General features: G+C 39.7%; 1 protein-coding gene across 4 annotated transcripts in view; it reads left to right on the top strand.

Moving 5' to 3' along the window:
- The window catches only part of atp7a (ATPase copper transporting alpha), an 88,523-nt gene that overhangs the window by 43,257 nt on the left and 25,375 nt on the right, over positions 1 to 19,891 (top strand). For all 4 annotated transcript variants that reach the window (XM_048605055.1, XM_020512035.2, XM_048605053.1 and 1 more), the window contains 7 exons: positions 872 to 1,033; positions 2,976 to 3,052; positions 9,279 to 9,501; positions 14,810 to 15,043; positions 16,997 to 17,088; positions 17,284 to 17,411; positions 18,460 to 18,614. In XM_048605055.1, the coding sequence (XP_048461012.1) occupies positions 872 to 1,033; positions 2,976 to 3,052; positions 9,279 to 9,501; positions 14,810 to 15,043; positions 16,997 to 17,088; positions 17,284 to 17,411; positions 18,460 to 18,614 (1,071 nt within the window). The remainder of the gene's footprint in view (positions 1 to 871; positions 1,034 to 2,975; positions 3,053 to 9,278; positions 9,502 to 14,809; positions 15,044 to 16,996; positions 17,089 to 17,283; positions 17,412 to 18,459; positions 18,615 to 19,891) is intronic.

The raw sequence follows: 19,891 nt of genomic DNA, 5'->3' as shown, positions 1-19,891 counted from the left end.
ATCCAAGTTATTACTATAGATTGTAAATAGTACGGGCCTGAGGACCGAACTCCGTGGCACTCCGTTAATTATGGTTTGCAAACCCATAAAAAGAGCTATTTATCCGAACTGTCGGCTTTCTGTTGATTAGCTTGCCCTCTATCCAAGCTAATAAATTACTGTTTGTGATCTTACCTGGTGTATCAACCTTTTTTGTGGCAACCTTTGTTGACCCCTCTGGTCTATTCAAAATGGTGCTGGTATCATCATAACTTTGGAAGCTTTCCACTGTATTTTACTCAGAGGTAGTATTTTTCGCTGTATTTTTCACTGTAAAATACGTGTGACAATAAAATCATTCATTCATTCATTCAATGGTAATTTCCAGAATGTTGATAGTTGGGGATTTGGTGATGGTATTGCCTCTGAATGTCAAGAGCTAATGGTTAGGTTCTGTCTTGTTGGAGATGGTCATTCACTTTGTCTATGTGCTTTTGAAGTCTATCAGTGTCCCCTTCATTGTTCATTACTTTCAAGTTGTGCCTTTTGTGAATTTTAAACTTGTGCCCACCACATCAACTATAATCATTAATATAGATCCAGCAAAGCAGAGATCCTCGTGCAAACCATTGGGGAATGCAAAGTATATCTTAAATCAGTGTGAAAAACAACAATTCATTACCACAGTTTCCTATCACTCAGCCAACAATACTGTCAACATACCCTTTATTTCATGAGGCTTTGAAGTTACTGGCAAGTCTGTTATGTGGCACTTTATGAATATCTTTCAGAAATCTGTGTCCAGTACATGATGTCAACCGCATCACCCTTCTCAACCCTCTTTGCTATCTCAACAAAACCTTTCTATCATGATTTTTTAACTTTTACCTAGGTGCGAGGAATGACTTGTGCCTCGTGTGTTCATAATATTGAGTCAACACTGATGAAAACCAAAGGTATACTCTATACATCAGTGGCGCTTGCAACCAATAAAGCTCACATCAGATTTGATACAGAGTGCATTGGCCCTCGTGATGTCATCAAATGCATTGAGGTGAGTTTTGATGATTTTAATCTTCTCTGTTATTAACTGACAGTTTGAAGACCCTTTATAATTTATTATTATTGCACCTTGTGTTTCTTGATGCAGTGTCTTTGTGCATGTATCACCCCTAAAATTGCCTGAGCACAGTGTCATGTTAATTGTATTTGACTTGACTGCTGCTGCACAGACTTATCTCGTTTACGTACGTTTCTGATGCCTGATAAACATGGTAACAAATACATACCTGGTGTGTTTTCAGTGTATATTTATAGATTGATATTGGGGACATCTTAAATATTGAAAACCTTTACTGCTGTGACTGTCGTGTGTACTGTCAGTAAGATTAGTGCAGCAACTCACCAAAGTTTATTCAACAGCACCTCTTGTATCCATGGTTTCTGTCGCCTAGATAGGCAAACGTAATAGATAAATGTGAGCACTGTAGGCTGGAAGTTCCCCGTTATTTTCTGTAATCCTGACATGAATATTTGTCACTGTTCCTTCAATGTTGCTGAGTTGAGATCTTGAAACTCTCTACCTGAAAACAATACATTGCAAGTCACCCATATTTTTCATGTAAACTGAAATCGAAGTTGAAGTCATATAACTGAAAAATCAGGAGAGTTTTGCAATTTGGAAATCAAGTGTTTTAATTATTGAGCTGTACATCGCAGCATTACCTTTTGGAAACTGTAAGAAGGAAAATGTGAGACTGACTGACTAGTACAGGGAGTCCTTTGAGTCGAGGAAATTCTGCCTGACAACAACCAACAACCCTTTGGTTAAGCCAAAGGTTGTTAAAATGCTGCACGTGCCAGGAGCAGAAGAGCAGAAGAAACATCCAGAGCCTGCAGGCAGCAACCATCTGCCACTTGCACTCTGTCTCTCACTTGTGCTCGTGCTATCCCTTTCTCACTGCCTCTGTCTTGCCCTCTGGCTGTCATCTGCTGTTTGGTGCTGGCTCTCGCCCTCTGGTTTATCTCACATGCCCGCTGTCTCGCTTGTGCTGTCACTATCTCTTGCTCGCGCTGTCACTATCTCTCGCTCACTCTCATGTTTGCTTTCACTCGCTCACTCTCGCTCTCGTGCCCCCATGGCCTCGCACCTTCTCGCCCTCATGCTGTCCTCTCGTGGCGCCCCCACCCCCACCCCCACCCCCACCCCCACCATTCCCATGCCATGTGGAGAAAAGACAGGAAAACTGAGGAAGCTTAAAAGAAAGAGTTCTTAGAAGAAAATACTATAGTTCACCTGATCAATCATCAAACCGAAGGTCGATCATCACCCTACAGACAACAGTGCATCATCTCATTGCAGATATCAAAAGGACAGAAAAATAACTTTCCACTTGTATCTGGACTTCAGAATTTTGTTTACCCTGTATATGTTAATTTTTCAGCCATAGTATATGTGTTAAATAGTTTGTTTTTTTATGTGACTTAATTGTGATTCGTGATTAAGTGTGTGTAATTGTGGTTTTGAAAAGGTATAGTTTGAGTTGCACAAGCCGGAAATCTTTTATCCTCTGGTCTTGTTAAAATTAAGTGTATTACAATAAAAACCATTATTTACTTCAGTTACTATGCAACCTGGTGTGAATTACTGTTGTCCTGAGGAGCATTTTGGCAGACAAATTGCTTATTTTGATAATCTCATTGGGATTTTATGGAATTGTATCTTTTGTGATGATTTGATGAATAGTTGGGTATGATTAGTGTGCAGTCTTCCCAGTTAAATCATGACAACGCACTATAACAATTCAAGAAGGATGCCACCATTAACTAGAGAACAATTGGAGATCGTCAATAAATGCTCCCCTTCTTAATGGCATGAATTAAAATTCTTTACACAGTTGAATATAATTCACTGTAGAAATCCTGTTAAATTATTTGTCGAAGCTGTAAAAACCATAAACATTATATAAATGCCCTGAATCTTATTTTTTTAATAGGATCTGGGCTTTGAAGCATCCTTAGTCAAAAGAGATCGCTCTGCTAGCCACTTGGACCACAGAGAAGAAATCAGACGGTAAGTTTAATCTACACATTGGAAGTTCATCTCCACATTATGAAAGAATTATTTGGAAAATATTGAAACTGGTTTTAAAGGACTGAATAATGAACATGAAAGATAGTAGAGTCGGACACGTGCTCCCACACTTTGATCTCTTGAATATGGATGCTTTCCTTCATTTACTTCATTTCAAATCACATTGAGTCATGATGCACAGGATCATGGTTAGACTCAAATTCGTACTTTATTAGATGATTCTGGGAATCCTATAGAATGTTATAACTATTGAATCTGCTTTCCTGCTAATACCATTTCATAGGGCAGTAAAAGTTCGCAACACTAAAGGAAGGTATTCAGTTCATTACCTTGGCAAAGAGCTGGTACAAATACAATCTAAAACTAATCCCACTGCTTCCACAGTCCGAGACAACAAGGTGCAGGGCTGGATGAACACAGCAGGCCAAGCAGCATCATAGGAGCAGAGAGGCTGACGTTTCGGGCCTAGACCCTTCATCAGAAAATTCATCTCGTTGTTCTCCAGGAACTACATTGACTTTCAGACAAAGCATTCTGTCCTTCTGCAACCAACTATGTAAAGAAATTAACTTTGGATTCCTCTCACTTAGTCCTGGTACCATTTATTTCTGGGAATGGCTTTAAATTGATTTTCTCCTTGTTATTGATTTCCTAACCACAGCAAATAAACTTCTGCTATTTCAATCAATCAAAACTCTTCATAATTTTGAAGACAGTACAAATCTCCCTATTGCTCCCCGATGAAGACTGCTTTGCTTTGTTGTATTCATCATTTCGTAAAAATTTGAGGTTTCATAGAGATATAAGAATTGCTTGATGTGAAGAGGAAACCGGGTTTAATCTAGCACGTCGTTAACAATTCCTGTTTTTTTTTGTTGTATGCAATTTGTACTGAAAGCAAATGTTCCAAGTGTTTGCTGTATTCGACCGTTCCAAAATTAATTACATGCGATTCTGTCTAGAGCAAGAAGTGCGACTAATTGCAAGATTTTCAATAGGTCACACAGGGCAGTTCAGGGGTCACTGAACAGTAGTTCTAGGGTCACAGAATTGGAGAAGGAAAAACAGCCAGAACCAACTCCTTAAGCAATACTGTTATTAACTGTGCTGCATAAGGAAGCTGAACTACACGGACTTTGTGTAGTGAGGACTTGTAGAAGGTTCTACAGCACTTGAATAGCTCTGGGCGATAAGAATTCAGAGAAAGCTTAAGAGCTGTGAAGGACTTAAAAGAAGATTGTGCACAATTAGTAGTTCTGTACGGCAGAGAGTGGTGCAAAAGGTGCCCAAACAGCATATTCTTGAGGCAACAGGGCAAGATTTGGAGGTCAGGGAAAACCCAGCAACAGATCTAGCTTGTTGGGTTATCTGTCAGTGAAAAACTGAGTCCAGGAGACCGTGGAAAAGAGGATGATTGACCAGAACCGGGGCAGCCATTGAGGTAGTCAATAACAGAATCGCTCTTAAAATGGAGTTTCAAGGCCAACCTGGAAAAAAGAAAAAAATAATTACAATCTCTTGTGCCGCTTAATTAATTTTGGTGATCCGCTCTTTCATAAATGTCTGAGGGGAGATGCTGAGAAATGCATGATATCTGTGTAGATCACATTGGTTTTTTGATGTGGTATGGGGCATTTGATCACAGTATATTACCCGTGTTTATCAGATGTTATTTCTGGATGTTAGAACTAGGTTATACATGGGATGTAGATTGTATTAATGTTGTAACTTTGAAGTATTGTTATTTGATTGGAACCTTGTGGTTTTATTGTCTTTGTAAGCCCACTTTCTCACATTTGTCTACTTCTAAAATATAAAAGTTATTTGTCCCGAAACTGGTCATAACATAATTTGGTGATCGAGTCCAGGTTCCTAACACAAACTTGGTGGTCTGGTCTGGGATCATACAATACATATATGGGAGTTCTGTTGGAGGTCAGAGACCGAGTCAATAATGTCAGTAGGTCGGAAAAACTCCAAGGTGTAGAACATTTTGAATGCACAAAACAGGACCAGAGGTAGACCCTTCCTTCAGCTTCTCAAGCCTGCTTTGTCATTCAATAATGGTTAATCTGTTTGTATTTCAAATTCTATATTCCTATCTTTAATTTCTTTGCTTATCAAGAGTCTGTCTACCCGTGGTACAAAACGTTTAGTGACCCCACCCCTAATAGCCTTCAGAGATAGTGTGTTCCAAAGAGTCTCAACCCTCAGACAAAATAAGTTCCTTTCTTCAATGTCCTGAAAAAGCAGCTGTGCCCTCTAGTTCTGTACTGAACCACAAGAGGAAACACCTTTCTACATCCACTTTGTCAAGACCATTCAGGATCATATACGCTTTAAGTCATTCCTTTCTTCTAAACACCAATAATTCCAGCCAGCCTCTCCTCATAAGTCAACCTGCTTATACCAGGTATCAATCCTGTAAACCTCTTCTGAAGTGCCTCCAGTGCATTTACATCTTTCCATTGAATAAGGAAATCAAAAGTGCACACAGTGTTGGAGATGTGGTCTCGTCCTTGCTAATGCCATATATAACTGAAGCATAACATCCTTACTGTTATGTTCAATTCTGTAATACTTTTTTGTGTTAGGAATAGCATCCTATTAACCTTCTAGATTATCTGAAGTATCTGCATATAATGTTTTGTGATTCATGCACTAGAAAACCTAAATCCCTCTGTAACTCAGAATTCTGCAGTGGTTCTCCATTTATTTAATACTCTGCTTTGTTATTCTTCCTGCCTAAATGAACAACTTTGTGTTTGAAAAACCAAAAGAACTGTGGATGCTGTAAATCAGGAACAAAAACAGAAGTTGCTGGAAAAGTTCAGCAGGTCTGGCAACATCTGTGAAGAAAAATCAGAATTAATATTTTGGGTTCGGACCCTTCCTCAGAACTTTGTTTTCACATGTTATACTCAATCTGCACGTTAATCAATTTAACTATATCCATGTGCAACCTCCTTTTGTCGTCTTCACAGCATAGTTCTATTCCTGTATTGGTGTCATCTACGAGTTTAGCTCCCCACATCAAAGTCATTGATGTAAATTGCAAAATATTAAGGCCTCAGCACAGACCCCTGTAGGATTCCACTCATTATATCAACTTGTAGGAGAAGCTTTCTAATGATGGAAAGAGTTTAGATTTTCATTGTTCACTGAAGCATGGGGGAGAGGTATTTTGTGAATTCTTTTTCATTGTGAAGACCAGAAGTTATGAACAATCTGAAATTGCAAAGTGCAACCTGAAGAGTGGAATCTTGAGGAAAATAGCCATCTCCATTCAATATGCACTATTTTAGGAACAGCATTGGATTAAGGCCAAAACCTTGTGCAATTAATGAGTTAATGGAAACCAAATCAAAGGATAAACAACGAGCTACTCGACCGTAGAGTAATGGAGTGAAAAGTAGCTGACTATCACTATAGAAAAAACAAATGCTGGAAATACTGAAGTATCTGTGGAAATTGCATGTTTTTACAAGTCGTAGGTCTGATCACTGAGTTTTGAATTAATACTGTAAAGTAGTACTTGTACGAAAAATGACATGGCTTTAACTGGAAATGAAGTCTTGCCTGTTTTTCAATATAATGGCTGTAGGCACTTGTTCATTTTTTAAAAAGTGATGGAAACATACTGTGAACAAACACTTCCTTTATATATGTTGCAGCAGGTAGGCAGGAGAGAGGAAGATTTCCTGTTGAAATTAAAGAAGTTTGTTCTATTTTCTGTGATAAATTTTATGCAGATTGCAGCAAGGGTTGATATCTGTGCTGGAATAACTTTCCACTCCCACTTGAGGCACTTAATCACAACAACAGTTGTGTATAGTTATAGCACACATGATGCTGCACAGTGTGTTAGTTCCTTTATACCCTGTTCTGAAAAAAGGGGGGAACTAACTCCTTTTTGGTTGGTCGCAACAAAGTTAAGATTCTTCTAGGACGAGGCTTTCTCCAATTAAAATATAGCTAACATTTTTTTTGTACTGCGAGCAAGCCATCACGATGTTTCCTTGGGTGAGTAAAAGAACAATTTTAGTATCTGCTAACCCTGAGAAAAATAATACACATCAAACATATGGCCTTTAATCCAGTCATTGTGCCTTCACACAGACACGTACACAGCTAGGAAGTTAAAAGAGGATTATGTCCAGTAGAAAGAATGATGAAGTAAATACAGTCTAAATCCTTTGACTGTCCTTGAGGCTTAGGGTTTTAATGTGCAACCACAGTTAGCTGGTTGTTTTCTTGGAGGTTATCAGCAGTCAGGTATTGAAGTTAACTTTGGAGTTCTTGGTTCTCTCATGCTTCTTCGCAGTCAGTGCAGTCAAACTAGGTTCTTTAATTTTGAGAGGCAAAGAGCCTTCGTGGTCTGTGTTCAGTTCTGCATTCTTGATTCCATCTCCTTTAGTCTGCCAAAAATAGCTTCTTGTAAAAGGGTTGATAATTGCAGGTGAGGTTTCATCTCCAATATGTAAATATTCTCATAATGGTATAGGTGGACAGCAAAGTAGGTTACCTCAGAGTACAATGGGTCAGATGGACCAATGGGCCAAGGAGTGGCAGATGGAGGTTAATTTAGATAAATGTGAACTGCTGCATTTTGGAAAGGTTAATCAGGGCAGGACTTGTACACTTAATGGTAAGGTCCTGGGGAGTGTTGCTGAACAAAGAGACCTTGGAGTGCAGGCTCATAATTCCATGAAAGTGAATCCTCAGGTAGATAGGATAGTCAAGAAGGCGTTCGGTCAGCGCATTGAGTATAGGCATTGGGAGGTCATGTTGCAGTTGTACAGGACATTGGTTAGGCCACTTTTGGAGTATTGCGTGCAATTCTGCTCTCGCTCCCAAAGGAAGGATGTTGTGAAAATAGAAAGCATTCAGAAAAGATTTGCAACGATGTTGGAGGGTTTGAGCTACAAGGAGAGGCTGAATAGGCTGGGGCTATTTTTCCTGGAGCGTCGGAGACTGACGGGTGACCTTATAGAGGTTTATAAAATCATGAGCATGGATAGGGTAAATAGGCAAGGTCTTTTCCTCAGGGTGGGAGGGAGTCCAAAACTAGAGGGCATAGGTTTAAGGTGACAGGGGAAAAATATAAAAGTGACTTAAGGGGCAACGTTTTCACACAGAGGGTGCTGTATGTATGGAATGAGCTGCCAGAGGAAGTGGTGGAGGCTGGTACGATTACAACATTTAAAAGGCATCTGGATGGGTATATGAATTGGAAGGGTTTAGAGGGATATGGCCCAGGTGCTGGCAAATGGGACTAGATTTATATAGGATATCTGGTTGCCTTGGAAGAGTTGGACCGAAGGGTCTGTTTCCATGCTGTATATCTCCATGAATCTATGACTCTAAATCAAAAAGGATATGAGGATCCCTTGACACTTCCCATTCAGCCATTTAGGGGAAGGCGATGGCGTGGTGGTATTATCACTGGATTATTAATCCAGAGACCCAGGTAACATTTTGGGGACCCAGGTTCGAATCCTGCCATGGCAGATGGTGGAGTTTGAATTCAGTAAAATATCTGGAATTAAGAGTCTAATGTTGACCGTGAATCCATTGTTAATTGTCAGAAAAACCCACCTGGTTTACTAATGTCCTTTTAGGGTAGGAAATTACCATCCTTACCTGGTCTGGCCTACATGTAACTCCAGTCCCACAGCGATGTGGTTGATTCTTAATTGTCCTGTGGGCAATTAGGGATGGGCAATAAATGTTGTCTAGTCAGTGACGCCCCCATCTCGTGAATGAATAAACGGGGGAAGAAAGCCAGTCTAGCTGATTTTATTGCCATTCTGAAAAATGTTGCTTTCAGGTATTGCTGCCTTTGATCCAAACCACATTTTTTTCATGGATCTTTGCCAATTTGTGTGGGTCAGGTTATTCCCATGTTAAGTTAGTATTTTGGTCTGTTTTAGCCCATGAGACTCCCAGGTATTAAATTGACTGGGATTTAAAGATCAATAGTGGATTTTTTAATATCATTGCGATAACATACTGGGAAGCCTCTGACTATCAAAAATAAGAATTGGTGGTGCAGTGCTGGATTGAAACCAGCCCAGTTTATGGGAAATGTTTGAGCATGGCTTTGCTACAAAATTGAAAGGTCTTTTTTTTTCAGAACTACATATACTTTGGCCTGTTAAGTTCTGGTAATAAACAGACTTTTATTTTGATTTGTTTTTCCTAGATGGAGGCGATCCTTCTTCATCAGTCTATTTTTTTGCATTCCTGTGATGATCATGATGATTTACATGATAGTTGTAGACCATGCATTCTACAAGAGCCATCAGAACAGCTCGACACCTGATGAGTTTGAAAAACACCATGCCTCAATGTTTCTGGAGCGACAACTCCTTCCAGGGCTTTCCATTATGAATTTGCTGTCCTTTATACTCTGTGTTCCAGTTCAGGTATGTATTGTCTGATATGGGTATGCTGAAATTAATTTTTATCCTGTATCTGGATACTCAAATGTAATAAGTGACCATAAACCTGAAATCCTGTTGTGAAATTGTGATTCTAACATTAGTGGTTATTCAATTAAAGCATATCTTTATGTCATTTCTTCTGCTTCTTTATGTTCTGTCTCCCTATTTTTAAAGTAGTTGATTCATTTCTGATCTGTGGTTCCATTCTTCAGTGGTCATTGTTCATTGTATGCCTGGGCGCTGAACATGGATAAGCTGTTAGACCAACACAGCTAAGGCTGAAATTAAAAATAAAAGGAAATGTTAGAAATCTTAACCAAGTCAGACAGTATCTATGGAGAGAGTGGGATGGAGATGATGCTTCAGATCAATGACCTTTCATCAAATCTGGAAAAAGGTTAGGCCATTTTTAATAAGTACAGAGGTGGGAGAGGCAAAAACAAAAAAGAATAGGGTAGGAAAGCAGGAGTGATTAAATGACAAAAGTAATGTTGTTGCAAGTACTGGGAGTAATATGATTCCAGACTATGAAAATACTGGACAAACTGGTTCTTTATGATCTAGTTTGATTAACCATAATCATTTAAAATGATACAATAAGTGGCAGGATTCCAGAATTGAATTGAAACTCCACAATTTTTTGTACAATCTAAGCGGTAGTGACTAATAGGTATGCTGAACAGGTCAGATAATGATTCTAAACTATATACGTTTGATATATAACAGACTTAATTCATATTTAACATTCTCAATTAATATGAGGTACACAGACCAACTGGTTGAACACTGTGTAAACTGCAGTTTAATGGCCAGTGTGGTCCAGGCAGATCCCATCCAGAGATTAATGACACTGCCAATCACCAAATCTCATTGAAATTTCATCTCCTTTGCATGGGATTCCAAGTCTTCACTTGTGAAGTTTCAGACTTGGAATTTCTTCAACGTTTCTCCAACTCTGACTGCCTCAACAATTATTTGTGCCTTGTTAATTCAGTCTCGTCTCCCAAGACTTGGATCCCCAGAGCTCCTGAGATTGTTTCCAACTATCTAAAGACCAACCCAGCTGCAGCTTTTATTGGACAGCTAGCTTCATCTAAACCGTTGCTTAATTTCTGTAAACTTCAATCTTCTCTGGTGCACAATTACTGCTTGTGGGCTTTCATTACCCTGGTGTCAGCTGCTCTGAACTATCAATGGCTCCCAAGGATTCATTTTAGCCCTAATCTTTTTTCATGGCACAGATAATTCACTTTTTGGGATACTTAACAACCTATAGTCTGTTAACAGTAGCACTTGGGCTACCTGAAGCTGCTGCTTTCCTTCAGCACTCTCATAGCCAAACACTCAAGAACTTGAAGCTAGTGAACCTTCCTGACCTCCGCCCATCTGCATGATGCATAGACTGCTCTGATCTATTGTTAAACTGACTTTTACATTAAATATCCACCATTTATAATTGTTTCCTTGATCTGATGCAGTAAATGTATTTTACAGCCTTTGAGTTTACTGAATTCATTTAACTAACTTAGCTTTAACTTTCAAATCAATCTGTCTAATCTACTGCAAGTAGTGTCGACTCTATTTCTCCCTAATTAGCAAGTCCAGATGTTGTTTCTGATCCTATCTTTTGAGCTGGTAACCTCTTAAAGCAACATAACCCCAACCTTTTTGGTGCAATGGCCTTCCATGTCCTGCATTACATGTATACCGTTTTCTACAGTTAAACTTTATCCCTAAAGCTAAAAATCATATGTTAACACTTACCAACAGTAAACTAGATGCTCACGACAGGAGACAACAATTGGACAATTAAAGAAGTAAAAGTCTGAGGAGGTGTAAATGCAAACAGCCAATCCATTACCAGTTTCTGCTCACAAAATGAAGATAAATTTTTTAAAAATCCTCTAATTCAATGTTGAGTCTGGAAGTTTGTAAAAGTGTGACCCTGCTTATGTCTTCATCCACACACTTTGCAGTAGAATTACTGGATAGTAAATGGGTGGAAATTTACAAAAGCAAAATATTGCAGATACTGAGAAACAAATAAAAACTAAAAATGCTGGGAATACTCATTGTATCTGATTGCATCTATGGTTAGAGAAATTGATGTTTAAAGTGAATGGATTTCCCTCACTTTGGCTGATTTTACTTTTTTCCCTCTTTGCTCTGTCTCCTTTCTTCCAAATCCAGGGATGTTGAGTCTCATTGTAGATCCGATAACCATTATTTAACTTTATATTTAAGATTCTTGCAAAGATTTGTAGCTCAGGTTGTGGATGAGGTTGTTGGATTGCTTGCCGAGCTGGCTGGTTATCGTACAGACGTTTCGTCACCTTAGTAGATAACATCATCAGTGCAGTCTCTGATGAAGCGATGTTGTTCTACTCCGTTTGGAATTTATGTGATCCAGTCTACTAAATTAGGTCGTGTCATTTCCGGTCAGTTTTTTGCATGGGTTTGTATATCGGGTCGAATTCCACATGTTTGTTGATTGCATTACGGGTTGAAAACCAGGCTTCTGGGAATTCCGAGACAACACTGTGTGGAGCAGGAGGAACACAGCAGTCCAGGCAACATCAGAAGAGCAGGAGTGTTGTCGTTTCAGGTTGGGACCCTTCTTCAGAAATGGTCAGGGGGAAGGGAGCTGGGAAGTAAATAGAGAGAGGAGGCGTGGGGCTGGGGAAGGTAGGTGGGATGGTGATAGGTGAATGCAGGTAGGGAGTGGTAGGGTATGGTCAGTGGGATGGGTGGGGCGGATAGGTGGGAGAGAAGACGGTTGGTAGGGGGAGTTAAAATGGTTGGCGACCGGAAGGTGTTGTCATTTCTCATGTACAGCGTGCAGATGTTCAATGAAATTCCCCCTCCCACTCCCTGAATGACATGTCCACCCTGGGCCTCCTCCAGTGTCACAGTGACACCACACACAAACTGGAGGAGCAACACCTCATATTCTGCCTCGGGAGTCCACAGCCCAATGACCCTAAACATAGAATTCACCAGTTTTAACATTACCCCTACCCCTACCCCAACCCCAGCCTCATCCCATGTCCAACCCTCTGTCTCATCTCCGCCTCCTTGACCTGGCACAACCTGTCCATCTTCTCTCCCACCTATCCGCCCCACCCATCCATTGACCAAACCCCACCACTCCCTACCTGCATTCACCTATCACCGCCCTACCTACCTTCCCCAGCCCCACCCCTCCTCTCTATTTATTTCCCAGCTCCCTTCCCCCTCCCTTTTCTGAAGAAGGGTCCCAACCTGAAACATGAACATTCATGCTCCTCTGATGCTGCCTGGACTGCTACTCTGACAGCTCCACACTGTGTTGTCCCTGACTCCAGCATCTGCAGTTCTTGCTATCTCTAGGAATTCCTTTGCGTGCCTGTGGCTGACTTGAGTTAGGATAGTCACGTTGTACCGGTTAAATTGATGGTCTTCATTGTCCGAGTGCGCTGAGATGATGGAAAGTTCATTGTGTCATTTTGCTGCTAGCTGATGCTTGTGTATCCTGATGGTTAGTTTCCTTCCGATCTGGCCAATGTAATGTTTTTTGCAGTCATTGCAAGGTATTTTGTAAACTACGTTGGTCCTGTCATGGGTATGGCGTCTTTGAGAGTGTTTGTCGTAGTGTGGCTGTGCATTTGTGTTACCATGATTCCTAGTGGTTGTAGGAGTCTTGTTCACAGTTCTGATATGTTCTTGATATAAGGTAGTGAGGCCAGTGTCTTGGGGTGTGCTGTGTCCTCTTGGTGTTGTCTATCTAGTAGGCATCTGCGAATGAAGTTGTTAGAATATCCGTTGTTAGTAAATACCTTGCATAGGTGCTCTTCCTCCTCCTTGTGCAGTTCTGGCGTGTTGTAGTGTGTTGTGGCTCATTTGAATGGTGTCCTAATACAGCTTTGTTTGTGAACATTGGGCTTATTGATGTGGAATTGAGGATTTGGTCATTGTGGGTTGCCTTCCTATATACTCTGGTTTGGAACTCCCCGTTGGTCATTCGTTCTACTCTGACATCTAGGAATGGAGTTTGATTGTTGTCTTCCTCTTCTCTCAAATTTTATCCCTGTGAAAATGTTGATGAGATGGTGTGTTTCTTGTAACTTGGTGTGTTCAATGATGACAAATGTGCCGCCCATGTTTTGGATCCACGAAGCCCCCCTCGGGGGAAAAGACCTTGTCTGTTTACCCTATCCAGGTCACCTCCAGCCTCTGACATCTAGGCTGAATAGGCTGGGGCTATTTTCCTCACTCTATAGCTCAAACTCTCCAATCCTGGCAACATCCTTGTAAATCGTTTCTGAACCCTTTTAAGTTTAACGATATCCTTCCTTATAGCAGGGAGTCCAGAATTGCGTGCCGTTTTCCAAAAGTGGCCAAACCAATGTCCTGTACAGCCATAACATGATCTCCCAACTCCTATACTCAATGCACTGACCAATAAAGGCAAGTATACCAAACACCTTCACTATCCTGTATATCTGTGACTCCACTTTCAAGGAACTATGAACCTGCACTCCAAGGTCTCTTTGTTCAGCATCACTCCTCAAGACCCCTGACCATCAAGTGCTTAAATCCTGCCCTGATTGCCTTACTAAAATGCAGCACTTACATTTCTCTAAGTTAAGCTCCATCTGCCACTCCTTGGCCCATTAGCCCATCTGATCAAGATCCTGTTGCACGCTGAGGAAACCTTCTTCGCTGTCCACTACGCCTCCAATTTTGGTGTCATTTGCAATCATACTGACCATACCTCCTATGCTGTAGACTTCTGTAACTCTAAGGCTCGATACCTGTTAGAAGTAGCTGTGGCTTTTTGCTAGACCCTCAGGTTTTTAGTCATTTTTTGTCGTGTGCCAGCCTCAGCATATGGCTAATTTAAGCACAGTTGCACAATACCCAATTTTACCTCCAGAATGACTGATTCTTTAATTTCATTTGTTTACACTTTATATACTTTTGCTCTTCATGGAGTTTTTTTGAGGAAAGATATTAATGAAAGGTGTGTATTGCAAAGTGATTACTGAAAATATTGGCGGTTGGTTAGTTCAGCTCGTTTGGCATACAACGTGAAGCCACCAACATCGGTTCAATTCCCACACCAGTGGAGGTTACCATGAAGGACTCTTCTCAACCTCTCCCCTTGCCTGAGGTTAAACCACCCCCAGTTGTGTGTCTGTATTGAGAGCATAGCCCAAGGTCTAGTAGTACCTTTACTCAAGATATGATGTATTTTGTTGTGCATTCTTAAATCATGTAGATGTTGGTTTTTAACCAGTTTTTCTTTTAGTTTGTAGGTGGATGGTATTTCTATATCCAAGCATACAAGGCACTCAAGCACAAAACTGCCAACATGGATGTGCTGATAGTTTTAGCTACAACTATTGCTTTCTTGTACTCCTGTGTCATTCTTGCCATTGCTATGGCAGAAAAGGCCAAAGTAAACCCTGTAACTTTCTTCGATACACCTCCGATGTTGTTTGTCTTCATTGGTTTGGGACGGTGGCTTGAGCACATTGCTAAGGTGAGGAAAGAAAAGACTAACTTTGTGTGTTGTGACTTATTTTTCTTTGTTCCTTGTCCATTTTCTTCCTTAATCTTCTGTCCTGAAATACAAATGTGGACGCAGCTGCACAGTGAGGTTTAGCACTAGAATCTCGTCCAATTGATCAGCATTGATAAGTGAACTTAATTAAAATATGTACAAGTTCAGGTGATGTGGCTGAGGATGAAGCTGCCTCCACCCAAAAATCAGCTTAAGCAAAATTTTCTGATTCAGAATGGCAAAACCTGAACAATTTTTATTTATCCTTCTGAGTACTGAGACAAATTGCAGTGCTGTTCTCAATGCCATGCTAAATTCAGATATGGAATTAAATGTGGGTCCTTTGTTGTCTGTTGTTAACCAATTCCCAGGCCACCAAGAAGCTTTTGGCTTCTTAGTCAGTGACAGTATGGCCACTCTTGCATGCTTCCCAACAAGCATCTCAGATTGATCTCCAAAGGCATACCTGAGGAGGAATGCTACTTATGGAAAGCAATAGCAGAGAAATAAAGCTGAATGGATATTCTGGATTTCACTGTTTACTTTTGGATATCAGACATGTTTATACACAGCTTCCATTTGGAACTTTAAATGGGTGGATTCAAGTCTACAGTACACTTGTGTGTAGAGCTAACTATACATAGTTGTCGCAGAAGTGTGTTTGATTAGCCAAATTTGTTTTCTTTGTTTCCTAGTTTTTGTTCTGAATTACAGTATTTTGTTTTTATTTCTGAAAGAGTCAAACCCAGTTTTGTTTCCTTTTCAAAACCTACAAATGCCTGTCTCAATCTAGTCCTGCTGTTTGGAGGTGTAAGCATTGGTCAAAAATGGATCACCTTCTGACTCCAAGCATGATATCGGCAGAGTGAGGTTTTAATTTTGTTTGGTGATTATGAATGGCGCATCAGTATTCCAGCAATGCTGTCGTTTACCCATAAAATAACTTTGATTTTAATGTCTATTCCCTTGTCACTGTTTAAATTTAACAAAGTAGCCAATGAAAGAAAGTGTAATTATATAAATTAATGCTGGCACAATTCTGATCTTTAGTTAGGTGCCACTTGCGTGCTTAGTAAATGTCACCTGAAATTTGCAGAAGGGTTCTTAAGCAAGACGTTGACTGTATTCTTGAGAAGTGACTATAATAGCTAGTTTATGCTGTTTTGCTGAAGATGCAGCAGGAAATTCAGGCTTCCTTTCTATGTTCCAATCAAAGAATGCTAATACCATCTTGGAACAAAACATTCAGAGTTCAATTTATTTTCAGTTTTAATCCTTTGAATCCAATTTCTCTAAAATTAAGCTCATAATAATTCCATACTTCAGTTCATAAATTGTTTGTACACTGCATTTATAAATAGGAATATTGGAATGGTAGTACTCCTAGCTGCTACTGGTCTGTCATCCTTCTTCATGCCATTATAGTAGCAGTTAGATGAATTTATGATAACATAATATCAGTACTCTTTCACCCATCAATTTGCTATGTCACCTAAGAAAACTCACATGCAGGGACTAAAGTGAAAACGTGTTGTTTGAACAACAAGGTAAGAAATGGAAACATTTGAAAGACTGGAAAAAGGTGAGAATGCTAAGTGCACTGTATTAGGTTTCTCTAAGAGTTTTCTTGTGCAAATGGCAGATACACGCAACCAGTATTCCCCATTTCTCCATAACGGGGACTTTATTGTAGGTGTTTTGAGCCATTGAACATCGGAAGTTGATAGAGTCTGTAAGGCCATGTATTATTTAGTCATTGCCTTATAAATATTGTTGGAATATGAAATTGCATGAAGTTGGACTGGTTCTGAATATACTGCAATTGAAGAAGGGCTGTTCTTTTTATTGTTGAAACTTCAAGTATTTTACAAAATATTAAAAATTTTAAATATTTTACAAAATGAGAGAGATTCTAAAAAATTATTATTGCAGAGCAAAACATCAGAAGCACTTGCGAAGCTGATGTCATTGCAGGCAACTGAGGCAACGATAGTGAAGATAAACGAGGACCATTCTATTTTAAGGTGTGTGCTAATCCAAAAGAACACAGTTTTACGTGTGTAATGCTTGTTAGATGACTAAGTTAGTGGCGGTTCTTGTCCCTGACCTTTATTTTGTTAAACATTATTGTTGTTTGTTGCACCTTAAAGCATTTATTCTCATTGGACAAATTGTGACTGATTAAATGTCATTTTCTTTTTCTCTCAATGGCTCCTCAGTGAAGAGCAAATTGATGTGGAGTTGGTACAACGAGGGGATATTGTAAAAGTGGTCCCAGGTGGCAAATTCCCTGTAGATGGCAGAGTGATTGAAGGTCATTCAATGGCTGATGAATCTCTGATTACTGGTAAGAAATACACAACAGAAGTCTGTGCTAGTAACTTAAAACATAAAATTGTAATCTTTGAATGTTCAGGGAGTACAAACATGTGAGTGGGAAATACTCAAAGCATTGTTTTCTTTGCTGTTTAAATTTGTCAGGTATCTAGGATATTCAGGCAACTTCCAAACATTTTTTTTTTTGGAAATAACTTCACAAGTTAGCCACCATGCCAAAATTGCATTGTACTGTAACCTTTCAAAACCATGTTTTAAGTCAAAAGTCATTCTGAGCTGCTGCATTGCATCTTTACAGCAGTTCACAGCAGACTGTCACTTTTTAGGTATGAAGAGAATCATTAGGCGAGAGTCAGGAAATTTAAGAATTTCTATCGATATTCTTCTGTAGCAAACATTTTAGAAATAGATAATATGCATTTATGCTGCAACTCCTGTGGTCCATCCATATTCCATTCTGGTGATAAATGTAAACCACTTAACTTGATTTCTGCCCTGTAACTGTAACTGCAAGTGTTCTAAAATAAAAGCAAAATGCTGTGGGTGCTGGAAATACTTAACTAGTCTGGCTGCATCTGTAAACGGCGAAGCAATTAATATTTTCAGTACAATATGACAGTTCTGAAGAAGAACTTTTGAATGGCCTATTTACCCAACCCTTCAGCACCTCACCTGACGAAGGAGCAGCGCTTTGAAAGCTTGTGATTTTAAATAAACCTGTTGGACTATAACCTGGTGTCATGTGACTTCTGACTTTGCCTCATGTGATAGAGTCTGTAAGTCATGCATTGTTTCTCATCATTTCAGAGCCTTTTGAATCAAAGTTATCATCGATCTCCAGGGATTGCCCTATAAGATTTCCAGCACCTTCTGTTTCTATTCATGTAATGTGCTCAGTTCACCCTGAGTGCCATTTGCACTACATAAGTTGTCTGATGGAGTTTGTTATTGTTATATGGAGGATGGTAAATAAGGACTATAGGAAATAAGTATTACAGTATTGGAGCTATTAGTAATAAGATAACTTTGTTCCCCTTTGTATTGTACATTGTTTGTAGGTGAAGCAATGCCAGTTACTAAAAAATTGGGGAGCAGTGTCATTGCAGGCTCTATTAATCAGCACGGAGCTTTATTGGTTGAAGCTACTCATGTTGGATCTGAAACCACACTCTCTCAGATTGTGAAACTTGTAGAAGAAGCTCAAACATCTAAGGTACAGTCTTGGTGATCACAGTCATGACCTAGGAGTTCATTATGGGGATTGGTTTTTTCCAATGGGGATTATTTTATTGACAATAGACCTGAGAAGAGGGTATGATGAATTTTATCTGTAGTTCTTTTTTAGAATTTGCTGGATGGGTATATGAATAGGAAGGGTTTAGAGCGATATGGGCCAAATGCTGGCAAATGGGACTAGATTTATTTAGGATGTCTGGTCGGCATGGACAAGCTGGATCGAAGGCGCTGTTTCTGTACTGTACAGCTCTATGACTCTACATACTCAGCTTCAAGCACTCTCTTCAATGCATCTTTACCTGAACATTTGTAGTCTGGGGTTAACAGTAACTTTTCACTCCAAGATCATCTAATTGACTATATCTATCATCACTTTATCAGGTGTACTGATCTATACAGCCATCCTGTTCCAAGCACTTCACAAAACTACCTCCCTTAAAGTCAAAAGTGAAACTAAAAGTCTTGTTCTCAGTTATGGATGTTTCCCTGAAGCTTAAAAAAAAATCCAGAACACACACTAACAAAACTTTGAGTCTCTTGCTGGGCTGCAACCAATCTAAAATAAACAAGTCAAATGGTTGGGGTTACCCTAACCCATTTGCTCTAAAACCAGACTTCAAAAACTGTTTTGACCAGAAATTGCCATGGTTTTAGAAATACTCACAAGTTAATTATTAACTCAGTGCATGCAGAAACTCCCTCCAGTTATAAACTCAAAACCAGAAAACTCAAGCTCTCACCATATATCATGAAACATTATGGATGTAAATTCCACAGCTTACATCACATTGACCACTTTCTGCCATAATTGCAGCTTTGCAGTCTTCTTACAAACCAGAAACAAGCATGGTTTATAAGATGCTAACACTGTAATTAATGTTGCTCATAGTGTGTCTCTTAGCATCTGGTATTTGGCACTGAAGGGGAGGTGCACTTCTCTTGTGAATGATTGGAGTCATAGAGCTGTACAGCAAGGAAACAGACCCTTCAGTCCAACTCATTCATGCTGACCAGATATTCTATATAAATCTAGTTCCATTTGCCAGCATTTGGCCCATATCCCTCTAAACCCTTCCTATTCATCTACCCATCCAGATGCCTTTTAAGTGTTGTAATTGTACCAGCCTCCACCACTTCCTCTGGCAGCTCATTCCGTAAATGCACCACCCTCTGTGTGAAAACGTTGCCTGTTAAGTCCCTTTTAAATTGTCCTCCTCTCACCTTAAACCTATGTCTATTCTGGAGACACCCACC

The sequence above is a fragment of the Rhincodon typus genome, chromosome 14 (genome assembly GCF_021869965.1).
Source record: "Rhincodon typus isolate 14 chromosome 14, sRhiTyp1.1, whole genome shotgun sequence".
In the NCBI taxonomy this organism is placed as follows: Eukaryota; Metazoa; Chordata; class Chondrichthyes; order Orectolobiformes; family Rhincodontidae; genus Rhincodon; species Rhincodon typus.
This window is presented reverse-complemented; position numbering and strand designations above follow the sequence as displayed.